This window comes from Notolabrus celidotus, chromosome 5, assembly GCF_009762535.1.
Source record: "Notolabrus celidotus isolate fNotCel1 chromosome 5, fNotCel1.pri, whole genome shotgun sequence".
Classification (NCBI taxonomy): domain Eukaryota; kingdom Metazoa; phylum Chordata; class Actinopteri; order Labriformes; family Labridae; genus Notolabrus; species Notolabrus celidotus.
Genome location: NC_048276.1, coordinates 22,794,540 through 22,813,434, shown reverse-complemented (window position 1 = coordinate 22,813,434; position 18,895 = coordinate 22,794,540). Strand labels below are relative to the sequence as shown.

Genomic DNA, 18,895 nt, shown 5'->3' with positions numbered 1-18,895 from the left:
GTTCCCCAAGGGACCATTTGGGCTGTCTCCAAAAGTGAGTCAACCCCCATAACGTCTTATATTAAAAAGTCCCGCTTTACAGCAGAAATGAACATGTTTTCAGTCGGACACAAACATGTGTCTAGTCGCTGAGTCTTATAAGTTCAGAGTTGTGCACAAACTGGGGCCTGGTCATTGAGTTACAGGTAGATCCTGCTAGACGGCTGCTATTAACACAGCCAGTCCAGCCACTTACCTTGACCTGCCATCAATGTTTGCCTTTTGTTGCCTATTGTTGGTATTCATGCAAGTATTGTAGGATGCAGTTTATTATATGAACAGACCGTCTGAGTCTTTCACATGGGTGAGATCAAGTTTATCATTCCTGTGTTAGCATTCATCTACAGATCAGTCTCTGCACTCACTACCTGGCCTGTTCAGATTTTGTATCTAGTTATAAACAGGCGTTCTTACTGTTACTGTTATTGTTTCTGGCTTAATTTTTTTTTGCAGAGAAGATGATAGATGTGGTGAGTTAAACCAGTGCTTTAAGTGGACAAAATAAGTGTTGTTACTCCCCTTATTCATCTTGTTAGTGTGTTTGTGAAGCCAGAATCAGTAATTCATTTGGAAATGTGCTAATCTTTTACACTTAATAACAGATACAAGAAGATAATGCTGATTTTTGCAGCATACATTTAATGTAAAAATAACCTCTGCATCTGTGTGTCACCATGCCACCATGGTTATAAAAATGACATATTCTACTTTTAGTTACTTTTGGTTACAAAAGCTTATTCTCCTGTGAAAATAGACAAGCATCATGAAATACCAGCGTAATGACTTGAGCGTCAAATCTGCGCCATGGGTTCTGTGTTTTAGGTTCCTCAATGAATCACCAAAAGAAACTGGAGAGGACAGGAAAAGGAACTGGCAGCCAGTAAGAAGTCCTGGCACAATGAAAAGGTCCAGACATGTCAAGGGGTTGAATTTTGAAGTGGTGGGACTGTGCACCAGAACGTACCTGCTCACTAAAAACACTGGTTCAGAGACCAATTATATGCAATCCACAATCTCTCTTTTTTGAGTTTTTTTCCCCTTTATATAAATACATCTGTGCAGCTATTACCACAATCACAGTCTCATGCTGGTGAAAACACTGTCGTTCACATTCTTATTAGACAGCTAATGGATTAGTATCTAGCAAAGACTGTAAACCTCTGATTACTTCCATCCTTTGCAGCTCCACCCTCTCGCCAAAAACAAAAAATGACTACAATCTAAATGTTGGACTTGAAGCTTGTAAAAGGCAGCTGCCACTTCCATTATCTGTGCAATCTGTAGTTTCAACACAAAGTCTTTCCTGCATGAATGAACTGAAGAGTCCTTTCTGGTGATTAGTAGAGCTCTGAGTGTGTTTCCATATTGAGCAGCATGATTTGTACAGTGCTCACTCCTCTGTCATGTGTTAGCAGTGATAGACACTTCCATCCCACGCCTGTCTGCCTGCCTCATCTGGAGTGATAGCCTGAGACATCATGGGGTTTGCATCCGCAACTCAATTAGTCACACCTCAAATAAATTAGCAGCAAAAGGTGCTAAAGTGTGCTTCCGTAATAAATCAGCTTGAATTATATCTGCAGATCCATTTACACTGTAGAAAAATACAAACAAACTAACACAGAACGAGTGCATGAGCAGCCACTGGAAGACGATGGAAGGAAAAGCAGGGTGGAAAATAAAGGAGGGGAGCCTGATTCTGTCTCCACAGCAACATTGATTGATATTCTTCAGGTGGAGCAGCTGTCAAGCGGCCTGACCACTGCAAGCTAATGCTCTGCAGGGAGGGAGAGAGAGGGGGGAGGGGCAGGGGGAGAAGGGGGAGAAGGGGGAAACACCAAGGAAAAGGCAGGAGATGAAAAGCAGGAAAGATGGAGGGGACAGCGACAAAGACAGAGAGAGATGAAATTGAAAAGTATTGACATGGAGGGAGGAAGAGATATTTTTATTGTGATTTTGAGACATTGTGGGAAAGGTGGAGGTAGCTGTGAGAATCTGATTACACGGTAGTCCTGTTGTCCACTGACTGAGGGGTGTGTCTCTATCTGGTTCTATATGTTCTGTGAAGTAGACTCCTTTAAAGCTGCTTCAGTCAGCTGAGATGAGTTGAGTTCCTGTCTTATTAAATATCTGTAAAGTCATATCTCCAGAAATAACCTCAACTGACCTGTGATTAAGAATGTGCTGCAAACCTGGGACATATCTGTGAATACAACAGGTGTTAATGAAGACATGTTGTATGTTAAAAGCAGCATCTTCTTTCACTTTTATTTAATAGGATTTAGCATATATACTAATAATTACACAAAACACGTGTTTTTTTTACGCAAAAACGTCTTTGTGCACGTCATGGTTACAGATTGAACTCAAAATGAAATGAGCCTCATATGAGACTGTATATTGTGTAATGTTGTGGATGGAGGCTGTAGCTTTAGGTGGTGGTCAGACAGTGTATCATTAAAGAGCAGAACCTTGTCCTTCAAAATACTCACTGTAATGTGGTCCTCAGTCTTATCATTGTTTGACTGTCTTACAGCATGTCACTGTGGTTGTTTTACATATCAGAATTATTTTATTTTCCTGACTCGGTGCTGACGCCCTCTTTTTTAAGCTATTGTTTATTATTTAATTTAAAGTTTGCATTCTTCTTATACGATCCCTCCTCGTCATTGAGTACTCATTGATTTATTTGTGTTTCATGTTTAACATAATTTAAGCTTTGTTGTGTCGTTCCAGTTTCATGTTTGAGGCTGTGACCAGCAGTGCAGTTCAGCACCATGGAGAGTTCCTCTAAACTCACTGAGCGCTTTAGTGCAGTGTAGTGCAGTTGTCCCTTTTAACTTATTGAGGAAGAGACAGTTCTATTTTTTTTTGGCTCACTTAAACTCAGATCTTCACTTTGAATCTTAACCTTGTTGCAAAACTTTTCACAGTGATATCAGAGCTGCACGGTGCAGCCAGTTTCACCTGTATGATTCATCTTAAAACACTTTGACAGCTCTTCACAAACCATTGATTCTGATTAGAGATTCAACATCGCTGCTTTATTTAGTAAGGAGATCAGATTAACACGAGTCCATGCATCAAGCATTTGATCTGAATAAAAACAATTTAACATGCAAGACGTTCGATAGTCCTACATTTTTATAAAGTCTCCAGCAAAAAAGTTGTGTTGACTCCACACCAATTTAGATTGTCTCCTGTCGTATTTCTTTCAATTGTAGCAATAACAAAAGCTGCCATGTCACAAGGAGTAGACATGCCCAGTAAGAATCAAGTGTTTACATGGCTCACGATATCAAACAGATGGAACCACCCCTCTCGCCCAGGACGAAGTCTGTCTGAAGGAGCTGGATCAGACCAGTGTGCCCAAAATGAATGTTTACATGAAGCAGTTTTGTTCTGATCAGGCTGTTAGTCCTATTAGCAGTGGCACATGTAAACAAAGCTACAGTGACAGTGTTAGTTAAATGAACATGGATACACTGATAGACAGTTAAAACTCAACTTCATTTAAAACAGTTTAGTAGTGTCTTTATGGAAATGTCCCAGTGAGCATCCATACCTGACTTGTGGTCTAGTGAGGACGTCAGTAATTATCTGCACATCTGTTACTGTCACAGACTTTCTTAATAGATGGAGCAGCAGTTATTCTTCACAGCATGTATCAAAGTATCTCCGTGTCTCAGTCTTTGTAAAGCTTTGCACATGTTTCTTGTCCTGCCATGACTTCCTCCCACTCTCTTCCTCTCCCTCCTCTGTACCTTCATCTTCCTCCTGCTGCTCCTCTCCTCTCCTCTCCTCTCCTCTCCTCCCCTCCTCAGTGTGGCTCCTGAATATTTAATAAGCCTGAATTACTGAGGCCCTCAACCGTAATGACGGGGAAATCAGACAATTAAATCAGAAGGGCTCCGGCTTTAAGTCTCACCTCCCCCAGAGGAGCCAGAGATTATTTAAAGTGGCACACTGTTTGATTATCTAATCCTCCTCTTGCCCCCTCTGCTTTACTCACAGAGCGGCATCGCCTGCTCCACTTGCCACCACAAATTACCATGAAACACCAATGAGCACTGTATTTAAGTCCTTTTCCATAAGCAGCTATGTGGTGTCATGGAGTCTCATGGGAATGACACTATGGGAGTAACTCTTTATCACTCAGGTTAGCACAGTTTAGAGGGTTGAAGGGTTGTCTCCTCCTTACTGAGGAAATGTAATTAACAACCACACTGAGATGTGCGCATAGAAACCACAACAGGTAGAAAATGGTTCTTCTGTGCAGACATCATTTACCAGTGTTGTAGAAGATGTTTCTTTACTTTGCTTTGATTTAGTTACTATGTCATGCAGTAATACTTGTAAGCCTTTTCCAGAGCAGGAATGAGCGACAGGATTTTTTAGAAGAGAGACTGAAAACCAAAAATTAAATAAAAACGTACTAAAGAAGGGAACTCTCCTTTTCAAGTACTACAGACAAACAACAAAACAAAATAAGGGCCTATGTCCACTAACAGCATCATGATTTTTAGTAGTGCCTATTTCCATACCAAATTAATATAGTCAGCGTTTTCAGCGCATGTCTTTCTGTGTATGTGAAACTCCTGCTGTCCACTTACTTGTTATGCCTCTCATGTTTCACGACCTATAATGCTGTGGTAAATAATACATCGGGACACCAGTGTTGCCTCTTTGTAGATCCATAGTAAAAGTATAAAGGTGTGGTGATGGTAGAGCCTTGTTGAAGCACTGTTACAGACTCACTATGTAAAAAGGCCTCGTGTTGTACTTTGATTTAGTGAAGAACGGGGGTTATATGCACATCACATAGGTAATGCAAGGTAATTAAACAACAACAGCAAGAAAAGGAAGACAAGCCTGCACACACAAACAGTTTAAAGATCACAGAGTGTCACACAATCCTTTTTCAGAATGATGATAATTGTGTTGAAACTTTGTAATTATAAGACCTGAGGTGGTATTACTCTGGCTAATTAACAGCCTTCATTTGTGAAACATCCCCAACAAGTCTGACATTTTCACTGGTGTCACAAAGGGCATTCAGGCCTTCACATCTCTTCTTCTACACAGAGCATTCATACAGAGTGAAAGAAGAAGCATGAAGTGTGTGCCCAGATGAAATGTAGGAATGATTATAAGATAACCTTCATCTGCTCACATGGGCCTTTAAGGTTTAAAGCTTCAGGACTGGAAACAGACACAGCTCCTCTTCCTCCTCAAACAAAGCCTGTTTTGTTTGTGTTTGGCGATAAGTGGAATTGTTGTCAGCCTGACTTATTATCCAGACAAAGTGACGGATTGTGATTGAGTAGATAGTAATAGCTTCCTTAACGCCTGCCAATGCAACACACACACACACACACACACACACACACACACACACACACACACACACACACACACACACACACACACACACACACACACACACACACACACACACACACACACACACACACATACATACACACACACACACACACACAGAGGTCCTCACAGGCAGAGCGATGCATATTCATGATTATACAGCTGAGGCTCAACACTGGCTCATTTAGTGTTGGCCAGAGAGAGGCCAATGATAGCATTGTAAACACACAACCATCAGGGGTTTAATAGCTCGACTCCAGTACTGGCTAATTATGCCAAACACACACTCAGGCACAGATAGAAACACACAGATTAGATTGTGGCAGAGATTTCCCTCCTCAGCTTTGACTTTGGCAGACAAACATTTGACTGGTGCAGGAAAAAAAGTATGGTTAAACCGTCTGCTGGAGAAGAGAGACGTCCTGTCACAGCGTGGCACCGTCTGCCTCAAGAATCCAGTTCAAACAAACTCCATTCTCACACTGAACAATGACTGATAAAGTCAAAAGTTTGCTGAACACAAGAGCGATGCTTCATATACATGAACAATCATTTAAAGGGGAATTCCCCCTGTTTTTTTTCACCTTAGTGTCTGCTAATGGATCTTTGGGAGTTCTTCTTCAGAGTTAACAAAACTGGTTAAATTACAACCCAAAGTCCAGATAAACACATCTTCTCACCCACCCATGTAGCCTAAATGATCTAAAGGGTTTTTTGTTTTTTTGTGGAATAGCAGTCATACTGAGAAGCTATAAGAAAGTATCTGCAGATGAGGGAGAGACAGAGGATTGGGTAAAGGAATAGAGCTGACCAGCCTGTCATGTCTCATTCTGGGGGTAGTGGACAGGCACATTTTCTAGAAATAAAAAGGAACATTGCCATTTCTTATTGAAATGCCCATTACATCCTCTCAGTGTATGCATTTCTTCAAGGTTTGAGAGAAAACATCTGCTCTTTTAGCCGGGAAAACTGAGGTGGTGAGGAGGGAGATTTCTGATGCAATGTTAAAGTCAAGGATGCCTTTTGATGATGATGTCAGAACTGACAAAAAAAATCATATAACAACATTTTTTTCTTACCCCACAACTGACGTCTTGTTTGAATCTTGTTTTGCTGTATTGTGAGCTGCTTCTTGCAACTACCTGCACCTTGCAGTGTTGCTCATTTCCACTCAGTTTATTGCCTGTGTTTTAAACGCTGAATTAAATTAGTTTAACTGTTACTTTTATCATAGCAGACTTTAGCACCTTGGCAAGTGAATTCTCTTTCACTAGTGCAGAATCACAGCAGCCATTTTGTTTGGAAACATGAAAGGTTTCCCTGGTTTGTCTAAAGTGAAGTTTGAACTAAAATATGAACCTAGAGAGAGGTAGTGCTGTAAATCTTCAACCTTCGCCCTCATAAAGATGAGCTGCCTTCCTGACTGTCTTTGCATCATGTAACAGATATTATTTCACCCATCCTCCCCAGTATTGTTCGCTCTCTGATCTGTAGTAGACCATCACTGACAGACAGAATCTAAAATCTCTCTGCGTTTTAACACGACAGAGGAATGTGGGGCAACGCTGAGGCCAAGCGCCTCAGGGTTTAAGCTTCCCTGTTGCCTCCTGATTTAAATATCGTTCAACGTCTATTTGCATCTAGTTTTAATAGCGGTTTATTCAGTCAAGCAGAAGATGACATCTTTATCTGTGGTTGACATATGAGGCCGTTAGCCTGAGGCTAGCGTGTGTCTAGTTAATGAGCAGAGGGATGCTGCCGCTGATTAGGAGCGGCAATAAAAAAACTCCTTCCACTCTGACTCAACTCTGAGCGAGCAGACAGACTCTCAGTTCAGACAGGCTGCTATGGTATGAACTCCAGGTGTGATGAGGAATCAGGACAGGTGCTTGCTTTATCTGTGATTCTTAAGTCTTCAAATTTTGTTGGGGCAGAATATATTTTGACTCCTGATGGCAGAGTGAGAGATTTATCATTTTTCCAACTACAGTCAAACAAATTCATGCAACATTCTACGTACCTGTGCTCAGGTTAAAGGACATATCTATAGAAAGCTATTTCATTTTATGAGGTGCAAAATATGTTTCTTTTTCAACATGTGCCAAGACACTCATTTTAGAAAATACCATAAAATATGGAATATAAGTTGTGCTGGTTTATAAAACAGAGTCTGTGTATGGGCGCTAACAGAGGGCAAAAGGTTTAAACTGTGTTCCTGTGTTAAGACTGACATTGCATTCAACTATGTTCAGTTTCCATGCAGATGTGTAGCTCTTTTTGGTACCCTCTAGTTGCCTCTCTGCTAGCTACCAGTACGATTGTTAAGCTCAGCCTAAGGTAGCGTTGATTGTTGTGAAGTAACCTCACTCTGCTGGTCACTTGTTGTTAAGTTGAGGAGTCTATTTGATCAAACAAGCACTCCACGAGGTTTATTTATTAAATAGTATAATGCCATTTTCCTTAAATGCATGATTATAACCTTATAAGAGGGAAAAGTGGCACCACTGCAGTCCACCATCTCTGTTTATCCAGGATACTTTGTGCATTGAACCAGTCGCTTGTTTTTTGGAGCTCCACCTTTTAAGTGAAATACTGTAACACAATAGAATAACTCTCTCTACAACGCATACTGGTATATTGGTCACACCAGCTTAAAGCAGCTCATTTTTAAGATGAGTATTAAAAATGCTTCTCATAAACTACGTTTTACGGTGTCTACGGTATATCATATTCGCTAGGATTGCCAGTGGTCTTTTAGTTATTGTCTGTAGCATAGGTAACATTTTTGGTCTGTAAAATGTCAAATAGAAGGAAAAGAAATCCTGAAACCTGGCTTCATGTCTTCAAATGTTGTACCATTCAACAAAGCCTAATGAAATTCAGTTTAATATCAAATATAGCAAAGAAAAGCAACATTCCCTTACATGTAACAAGTTTTGATCAAAGAAAATGTAGAATTATGATCAATAAGGTATTCGTCTCTTCTGATAATCTAACAGTAGATTAATAAAATCATTATTCCAGGGTCTAATTTCAGTATATGACAAAGTATGTCTATATTGATGAAGTTTTGGTTTGTCTTGGTTTTAAAGTTTTCCTGTTAATGCTAGTCTGAGAGAGTGTAAGCTAGCATCCAAACCAAACCAAGAAAAACTAACAACAAACAAACAAACAAACAAACAAACAAACAAACAAACAAAACGTTTACAAGCTCAGTAAATCTCTTCATAAAGCCCCCAATTACAAAACACATCTTCCGTGAGCACTGCATTATTGTGTGTGTGTGTGTGTGTTTGTGTTTGTGTGTGTGTGTGTGTGTGTGTGTGTGTGTGTGTGTGTGTGTGTTTGTAAGTGGGAATATTGCTTGCTAAGCGGATGGCGGGCCATTGTGTTGCCATGGTAACCCCAGCCGCTGTCAGCAGCGCTCCAGTAAGAATGACAAATGATTTTTATTAGAGGGGCTTTAAATTGGAGGGATCCCCCCTCTCTCCATAGAGATGCTTATCCCAGCCTGATCAAACCGGAGTCAGTCTGCCAATAACTGTGACCAGGTCTAATTACAACACGGCCCTCCTGGGCTCATCATACACTCATTATTACTCACACACCACACCGCCATCCTGGCTCCACTCGCTGTGCGACACTTTCATAGTGGGAAACAGTGTGGCTTCGCATATGGCAGGAATATTACATTTGGCACTGCTTTTCTTGGATAAGCTAAGTGAAATCTCATACCCAGTTCTGGTTATTGTCACAGTTATTGTCATATTTATCCATATTTATGTTTTTATTTTTCCCTTGGTGTTTGAGTTAATAGATAAAATCTACAAATCAAAGCTTTGGATGTTATTGGGATGGTGTGAGTGCAAACTAGGCCTGCATGATTGAAGAAAAAACGTGGTCATAAGGTTTTAGATTACATGTAATAGATAAACTATCATCCTCTAGCTCATAGTTTCTTTGTCATCTTCTGTTTTTTAACACAATACCTGTGTTTACATCACATACCTTTAGAAATCCCAAAATCTTGTTTCCGTCAGCACCAATTACTCTGAGGGTAGCTGATTTTTTTGGGCTTTATCTGACTGCTGCAAAAAGGTGTGGAGGTTTGACCACAACACCGGCCTCCATCCAAAAGTATAATGAATGCATGCTGTTGTGGAAAGTTAGAGTTTGATTGAGCAGAAAAAATACAAAGAAAAGAGAGTATGTCTTCCCTATTCAGTTTCCCTTACTATTAAATATCATATATAGCACCACAGATATTAAAACCACTGATGAATAATACTCATGGTGTTATTACAGCTCTTTATGGATATATGTAAAGAACTCTATGAACAAAAAAGGCTGTATATATATGAGTTAAAATGTAATATTAACCTTCATTACCTGCATATTTATCTCTTAAATCAGAGGATGCTAAAATATGGGCAGTGATGAAATGTGTTTCTAGTATTTTAAGGTAATTTATTTAAGTAAAGGTAGCATATTTATAGAGTTTCTTGATGGTAGAACATCACTCAACCTTCTACGTTGGAGTTTGGACTGAACAGCTGCAAAGCTATCATCAAATTGACAGCTTGGCTTTATCATCATCACACATGGAAAAATAGAAGTTTATAAATGCATATATTCATTTGATTTTAAATTGTTACAGCTATTTGTACTTAAATGTCAGGTATGGTTGCAAAATGTAAAAAACAGGTATGGAAATTAGAGGATGGAGAAATCTGGAAGACTAAAAACACAACACATGCGGCTATTCAAGTATTTTATTAAATACATTCAAATTACCTTAAAATTAGCTGAGATTAGATGTGTTTTTTTTATCAATTCTAGATGCAGCTCTTGTTGGTCTGTTAGTGTACACCTGTGCACACAGCATGGATTATCCTCTTTTAATTTATTGTGTCAAGCTGTGTGACTTTGAGTGTCCAAGGTTATTGTGACACCAGAGGCCCTGGCTGTCTCCGGGGACGGCACTCTACTAATGCTAATACACTCCAAGACAGTCGCACAGCGGGGACACTGCCAGCAGAGTGATGAGGAAGCAATTTTTATCTGCATTGTTTAGCTGACTCCACGGCTTTCCTGTAAGTGGTGTCCAGACGGTTGGTGTTGATAGGTCAGACCGTTCAAAGTTCTTAAGAGTCAGAGGATTTCAGGTTAAAGTGTTCAAGGTCATAATAAAAAATTTTCAGTGTTATTATATTAAAATTAAAAAAAAGAAGTAGAAGATGTGACAACTGGATCTTATTATTATTGAACATTTGAGGAACATGAGCTTTGATATTCTTATAACTTGACTGTATTGTCTAGCGATGTTCAGAATTTTCACTCCCAATACAGAATCCAATATTTGTGAATTTACAAGTCTGCAATGCTTTGTAAATACTATGCTAAGCTAAAATTAGCAGCAGCTTGGCTTTCAGTTCTTCCTCACTTGCTCCATCCCATGAAGTGAAAAAAGCAGCCTTAAATCAAAACGTCCTCAACGACAGACTGTGTAAAACATGGACAATGTGACAGCTCCCCAAAAGTGAAAACAAATCATTTAGAGCTCCCTTTACTGACTGGCTGCAATAAAGTCAATACTGTAAAGTTATTTGTGTTAACATCCATGAATCAGTTCTTTGCCACCAGCTCCTTATGTCAAAGAGAAGCAAAGGTTTGAACATAGATGTGGACGTTTAGTCGTCTAACATTCAAACGTCATCTCCCTCACTAGTCGGCTAACCCTGGTTAAAAAAAAGGATCAATATTTTTCAACTGTAGGTCCAAAATGCTGTCATATTTTCTGTCCAAGATGTACTGCAGCAACCTGCCAGTAGCCTGGGCTATATCTTCAGTTAATGGTTACCTTCATAATACTGTAATGCTCTACTACCTGGATGTAAGCAAGCACAGATGACATCTGGCACGGTTAATCTGTGTTTTGATTTAGAAAATCAAGATAAAGTTGTATTCAGGCTGTGTCTGGCAAATTTACATATAACCACATGACCGGAGCAGAAGTCACAAGCACAGGCATGTGGATGTTAACCTTTAAGGATGACTGAAGGCTAACAGTGCTAATATTAGCTAGACATGGCAAACCAATTTAACCAATTTGTTCTTATTTTTGACTTATTTTTCTGAGCTTAATCAAACCTTCCAATTAGCTGCCTTTAACTCCTGCATCTTCTTTTGTGAAAATGTAACACATTTACTGCGGACATTGCTGCAAAGAGTTACAACAAGGCATTGACAAAATCTTTATATTGTCGGTGTTATGTGCAGTGTTGCTTGAATGTATGATTGAGGAAGACATGCGGAGGAAGGAAGAGACAGAGGTAGAGGATTCCTGTTGAGATCTGTCAGACAGACAAGGCTGACATTTTTTTTTTGATAATTGCTCTGCCTAGCCATGATCTGAATTAGCATATGAAAGTTGTGTCTTTTTATTCCTTCACTGGGAGCGCATAGCTGTAAGCTAATTTGTAAGTCATTTAAGATGACAGCGAGTGGTTGTATCCCAGAGGTGCTTTTTTCTCTCTTGATCCTTGATTTTCTCTCTCTTTTTCCTGCTGGCTCTCTCTCTCTCTGTCTCTTTTTTACCTGCTCCAATCTCATCTCTCCATCCATTCATGTCTCAATTATAGAATAATAAAATGACTCAGGATACAGAGATAACTCATTCAGCTGATTTTAGGACAGATGGTTGCCCAGCAAGCTCGGGTCAAAGTGCTCAGCGATGTCACCGTGAGTCACCTTATTAGAAATCCTTCTCTCTTAGTCCTTGTCACATGTTAACCTCTGTGCATGTGACAGCACATCCACAGGAGTGCAAACTGTCCTTGGTGAAAAGGGAGTAAATAGTGTCACAATATGGACATGATGCAGCCTTTTCTCCCTTTTCTATCATGCCTCACAAACAACTTTGGTTTCGGAGAAAAAAAATGCAAGGCCTCCAAATTTGCATGAACAAAGAGCTCACTAGCAGCTCAGTGTGGCTGAAATGGGGATTAATTGAAGCTATTGAATGTGGATCCACAGAAAGAGACTTGTGTTTGCGGCACCAGCGATGCCAAAGCAGCTGTGTGGGCCGAGGAAGCCAAGAGAAGACGACTGATGGTCCAGCGAGCCACCTGGTGTGAAGTGAAGCCGTAGTTTCAGAAATATACACACTCATACAGCCAGGTGTGGACACAACACGCATGCTCATATGTCAGCATGCTAACACACACACTGCAGGAACAGTGGAGGCTGTCTCTCAGGCGCTGTTAGTATGCAGTAGGTGGAGCAGAGAGGAGCAGAGAAAAGCGTAGTGAAGCGCCTTCGATCGTTATTATTGACCATTCCTCCATGCAGCTGTACGCTGCATAAACACATTCACACTCGCTCACGGACACACACGCGTAGAAACACATGCCTTTGCACACAAAGGCTTTAATATGCAGACACACAAGCCAGTGGGATTTGAGATAACTGCAGTGGTTGGAGCATACACAGAAATGCCCTCAGCTTACAAGGACATGCGCACACGGTACAGTACGAAGGCCTGCAGCTCTGTGAGAAGCAATCAATTCTGTTTGTTGGTTGAGAGCACGAGTGCTTCTGGGCAGAGAGAGAGGGAGCTGCATCCAACCAAGAATTTAAATGGCCTGTATTTCAAATTAATACAAACTACAACCACTTTCTGTTTACATTGCAATGGTCTAAATTATCCTGTATACACAATGTTTTACTCTCATTGTATCTATGTCTGATACTATCAGAGGGCTTACTCCTGGTGACCTTTATGTAAGGTTAAAAAACAAAATCAAATTGAAGAAATCATCATGAATCAGATTGAATTAAACTAAATTTAGACCTGTCCGGCTCTTCAGTGAGCTGCAGTGGCCTCAGAGGATGTCGAGGATGCAATGGTTCTTTGACTTAGCATCCCTTAAAAGATTTCAGCAGGTTATAAAACAGACTGAAATGAATATTGAGTACTTTTTGTGGTGCACAAAGGCTGAATGGACACACATTTTCCACAGCAGAGATGGGTGATACAGCTAACAGTTAAAACACAGCAGGGTGAGATTTATTATCTGAAAACATGACTTACGCATGTACAAGGCATGATCTGCAAGATCTAGCTAATCGATCTATCTAATTGATAAAGGCAATTTGAGGCAAACCAAAAGTTCCCCACAGGTGCCTTAAAAAACAAAGAGGACCAAGAGGATACTAGCTTTAAATGCAAACACCATATTGTATCTTTATTGTAAATGGTCAGTGCAGGACTTCAGACCTTACAGGACCCAACATGTTTTATCCCAAGCCATGATGTCCGTAAAAATTACCAAAAGGTTAGGGCGCCAATTTGGCCAAGGGGTTAAAAGTCCAGCATGTAGAAATGGGAATATTTAGCAATACATAGCAGTCACATTCTGAACACTCAGCCACCCCGTCTGTGAAGTTCCTAAAGCAACAGGACAAGCAGCTCCTGTGATGTATGCTAAGTACAATCCTCCATTTGGAAAGTCTTTACCGTCAATTTTGCACTACATATTATTGTGTCCACAACAACAACCAACAACTTCTCTTTATCGTCTTCCAACTGGAGTATTTTATACAGGCTCTCACTGAATACAAAAATGCTGTTACTAGTTTGTCCATTCTTTAGTGCAAGATGGCAGGTAGTCTGCTGTAATGAACGCTCCTCTCATTCATAAACCTGAGCTGTCAGTGATTGATGAGAGACTACTTTCAGAGAAAGAGAGAGAGATAGAGAGAGGGATGAGACGAGGAGGACAGGAGAAACACTGGTCTGCATTTTCCCAATGATTTCTGTTTTTTTCCTTACCCAAAAAATTTATTTGAAACTAACAAAGATTAGATTAGATGACATATGGGTTCATCTCCATGCATATTTGAACGCTCAAATTTCTGTGTTTAATATCTCTCCTATCCCCCCTCCACTTATCACCACTGGTTGTCTGTCACACACCAGAGCTTCTCGACCACAAGCTGAAAAATCCCTTCAGGATATCAAATCCGTGGTCTCTCACTTCTAACTAGGTCATCACTTGCCCACAATAGCATCCTCACCACACTCCTTTGTGTATTCTGCCCTCACCTTCCCTGTTGTTTCACACTGTTTCTCTCTGTCCTCTTCTTCAGCCCTTTATTACTGCACCAGTTCTCTCATCTGGTATTATTTGTCAGTCTTTTCTGACATTCACTCCATCAACTGTGGGAAAATGAGGGGGGTTCTGCATTGAAGAGTTTTTTTATGATTTATTGTGATACTCTAAGATAATTATGCATTTTTGGGGTTGTTGCATCTTTAACACAATAACCACAGCTTACACTTTTATGCCTCTTTCCATTATTTCACTATGTACTATAAAAGAGCCTCCACCCGCAGTCTTAATCTGTGTTAAACTATCATGGCAGGGCTAAATGAGAGTAATTCAACACCTCGTAAAGTATGCATTATGATATCTCTACCAATATTGCCAGAATCCCCCACCGTATGGTGGCCCCATTTGATCCACTTCTCAAATAGGCTCCTCCATCATCCCTGACATGAAATACCCCGACAGCCACCGGCTCCAGCACACATCACTCCTCATAAACACTGACTACCTCTCTCTACCTTCATGTGTTCCCACAAATTAGCATAACATCAGCATGATATTAGCACATCCGACCTGCGCAGCCATGCCTTATCAAAGCACTCTGTGATCCCTGGCTCCCTGCGCTTTAGTCTGAGCAGAAAGAGAAACTGAGAGAGAGTTTTCCCCAGAGAGAGAGAGAGAGAGAGAGAGAGAGGGAGAGGGAGAGGGAGAGAGGAGAGCGATGAGCTACATGATAACGAGCTGTGTTACACAGCTACACAACACACAGCCTTGTCACAGCGCCTCAGAGCTGTGCTGAGCTAAATGGGCTGCAGCAGATGTTTGGTGACTACAATCACACAGAGCTGCGTACCTCACTTGACTTGCAAATATTTGCTAAGAGACTTTAAAATTGGTTTCTTTGTATTTTCTTCTTTGAGAATGTCTAAGGTGGTTATTTCCAGTGCATATGAATGAATACAAACAGCATGCTTACACTGAACAAGTATGAAATATTGTTTCCTTTAAACGCTGTCTCCAAAGATGAAATCTATTGGCAACTGATCCTGTGTTTGTTTCTTTTTGTGACAGTGATCGAGCACTACTGGTTTAGTAGTATTTAAGAAAACATGGAGAAGAATCATTTAATCCGGTTGAACTCAGCTCAGGATTACACTGATTGATTGTGGGTCGAAACAAGTTTATACCAGTGATGTCTGCGTTTAGTCAGCAGCACGATTAAGCATCGCCATCCTCGCTAGTTGGCAACAGAATATCTACTCAGATAAAATAGCGTTAAATAAATGTATTATTGTTGTATTGTCATATGCTGTGTCTAAGCTGTAGTGCAGACACCTGCCACTAGGTTACGGCTATTGGAATGATCCCTTAATGCTCTACTACCTGGATGTAAACAAGCACATATGACAGAAGTTAGATGACACAAAATTGGTTGCTGGGGAAATCAGTGGAAGAAAATATAAATGGCTATATGCATTTTTTCTTTTGAAGGTGTTTTAAGGCAGACCACTGAGGATTGACTATTCAGATAATATGTTTAGAAATCCCTGATATGTTCCACAGCCTCTGCGCTTTCATCATTTAGCTGCGTCATTGTTCACAGAGCAATGCAGGTGCAACAACCAAGACAGTCTGTAAACTTTTCAAACCAAGTCTCAAAATGAATACTTGCTGTTTTAACTGCATGAAACCGTGTCATGTCAAAGACTCTCACAAGCCGACACAGGACACCAGGACGGGCTGCAAGCTGAGCTGCTGATGGTATACGTATTTGTAGGTGTCCTGTGTTGAAGAATAATTAATTAGCAAAGCAAACAAGTGAAAACACTGAATGACAGTTTCACCTAGAAAATAAGTGTCTCAGAATACTTTCAGGGGGGTTTGGGGGCTGTGTGCTGAGCTGCTACAACAAATATGATGTTAAAATGACTTTAAGACAGTAAGAAAGCAGTTTGTTTGAAATGTTTTGTTGTCCACTGCAGCTACTTCATTTGTTGTTTTTCTTTGTGTGTTCACAGTGTCACGGTTTCTCATCACATCCACGGGAGCCCTGTATATCCTGGATGTGCAAATGGAGGACGGGCTGTACAACTACAGGTGTATGACACGGCATCGGTACACAGGAGAGACCCGACAGAGCAATAGCGCCCGCCTCATCGTCTCAGGTAAGAAGAAGAATGAAATATCCTGTGTATGGAAATGATGCAGCAGAACCAGTCACATCCTGACGTATAGATGAATTGAAAGTTATATGAAATAGATAGCATGTATGCAACCATACTGCATAGAGGAAGCCAAATCAACATCTTAAAACCTAATATAATACCACAAAAGTTTCCCTCTTTGTTCTCTTGTTACAGTAATGTGTGTGTTTGCTGTTGGTTGGTTTCATGAAAAGTGTGTGCAGACCGACAGCACCATATGTGGAAAAATGTGTAGTTGTTCGAATAGATTCACAAAATGTGAATAGAATAGAAAGTGACAGGAAAAAAAACACATGAATTAAAGAGGGTGCGACATGTGATAAAGGTCATTAGATTCGTGCCAGGGATGTTGGAGGGGGAGGGCTTCAGGACAGAAAATGCCCTTCTCTCCCTTCAACCGTTTAAAAAGGGGCACTGTACACATGAAACCCCTCATGCTCGTGGAGAGGAGTACAACTCAGGCTCTGAATGCTGACACAGTGTCCTCTGTAACTCACACAGGAGCAGAAATAACCCTGGATGTTGAGATTATCTGAGATGTAACTGCAAACTCAGGAAAAGTATTTTTTCAGTTTAAGAGACATGCACATTTGAAGCAAGGAGGATGTTGGAGTTTTAATAAGAAAGGTTTTCAGTTTAAGGTTTTTGTCAGTTGAGTCTTAATATCTGTTAAAAAAGTTCAGGGGTGTATTGTTGACTAAACCTATGCAGTGACCTTTACGAGGTAGTTGAGGGTCTGCCAGAGAAATAAAAGTAACAACTCAGTTAATCTTAACATTAGTTCCGCTGCTGTTTGAGCTACAGAAAACAAGTTCAACAAGAGACAAAGAAGTAAATTTAGAGCCAGTGAAAGATAGTTTTTAGAACCACTTAGACTTAAAGTTTGCTGCTTTCATTAAGGAGGCAGCAACTCTCAGGGTTCCCACGCGTCCTGGAAAACCTGGAAAACCTGGAAATCAGTTGACCAGTTTTCCAGTACTGGAAAACACCTGGAAAATGGGAGAAAAAGTCAAATGTCCTGGAAAATCACATATAGTCCTGGAAAATTATTCCAACATGGCTGCTTTTGACCTGACCCTATTAACAAAACACATCCCCATTCATTGAAAGTTGAGTGCATGCTGTGCTGGAAAAGACAGCAACACTGCATTTGGCTCAATTACCGTACTCTAGCTCAGTTGTTCTCAAAGTGGGGTCCTGGGACCCCTTGGGGTCTGCGAACCATAGCATGGGGGTCCGTGAAATAATTTGAATACATTTCTAATAAATTATAAAATTGTGCTGTGTCATTACAAAACAGCATATACACCATTGTTATGATACCATTTGGTGGCTTGAAGGGATATGTGAGTCTTGCTACTGTTAATTTTCTGAAAGTGTTTAAGATCAATTACTTGAAAAGTATAAATGCTGTCATGTTGAGTCCACAAGGAATGAAATGACCCTCTGTTTTAAAGTATACAAGTGGTATTTACTTGATTCAAATTGAAGTGTTATCTGTTTATCACTATGGTACAGGTCTGAAGTATTTACATTGATACGTTTTACTATACAAATAGTTCCAAGGGCAACTAAGAGTGCAAAAGGTAGTAAGCATGTGCTTTAGTGATAGGAAGTTCAGCTCTTTACAGAGAGCCAGCTCTTTCGACTCTCAAACGGCTCTTAATTTAGGATCTTTTGTAGCCGTATATTTTTTACCTTAATTTTGCAAAAAATAATAGTTTGTGTTGAAAACCCTTTACGTACGGTGTTTTATGAGAAGCCTTATAATTGCCCAATTGTGTGCATTTCTTCTGTTACAAAATCATTCTCACCCTAATCCTAGGGTTAGGATTAGGGTTAGGGTTAGGATTAGGGTTAGGGTTAGGGTTAGGGTTAGGATTAGGGTTAGGGTTAGGATTAGGGTTAGGGTTAGGATTAGGGTTAGGATTAGGGTTAGGGTTAGGATTAGGGTTAGGGTTAGGGTTAGGGTTAGGATTAGGGTTAGGGTTAGGATTAGGGTTAGGGTTAGGATTAGGGTTAGGGTTAGGATTAGGGTTAGGATTAGGGTTAGGATTAGGGTTAGGGTTATGATTAGGGTTAGGGTTAGGATTAGGGTTATGATTAGGGTTAGGGTTAGAATTAGGGTTATGATTATGATTATGATTAGGGTTAGGGTTA

The 18,895-nt window shown here is 40.3% G+C and overlaps 1 protein-coding gene across 1 annotated transcript in view; it reads left to right on the top strand.

Annotated features, from left to right (window-relative positions):
• dscama (Down syndrome cell adhesion molecule a) overlaps positions 1–18,895 on the top strand; it is a 121,149-nt gene that overhangs the window by 57,806 nt on the left and 44,448 nt on the right. Inside the window, exon 4 of the mRNA XM_034682905.1 lies at positions 16,550–16,696. Coding sequence (XP_034538796.1) covers positions 16,550–16,696 — 147 coding nt within the window. The remainder of the gene's footprint in view (positions 1–16,549; positions 16,697–18,895) is intronic.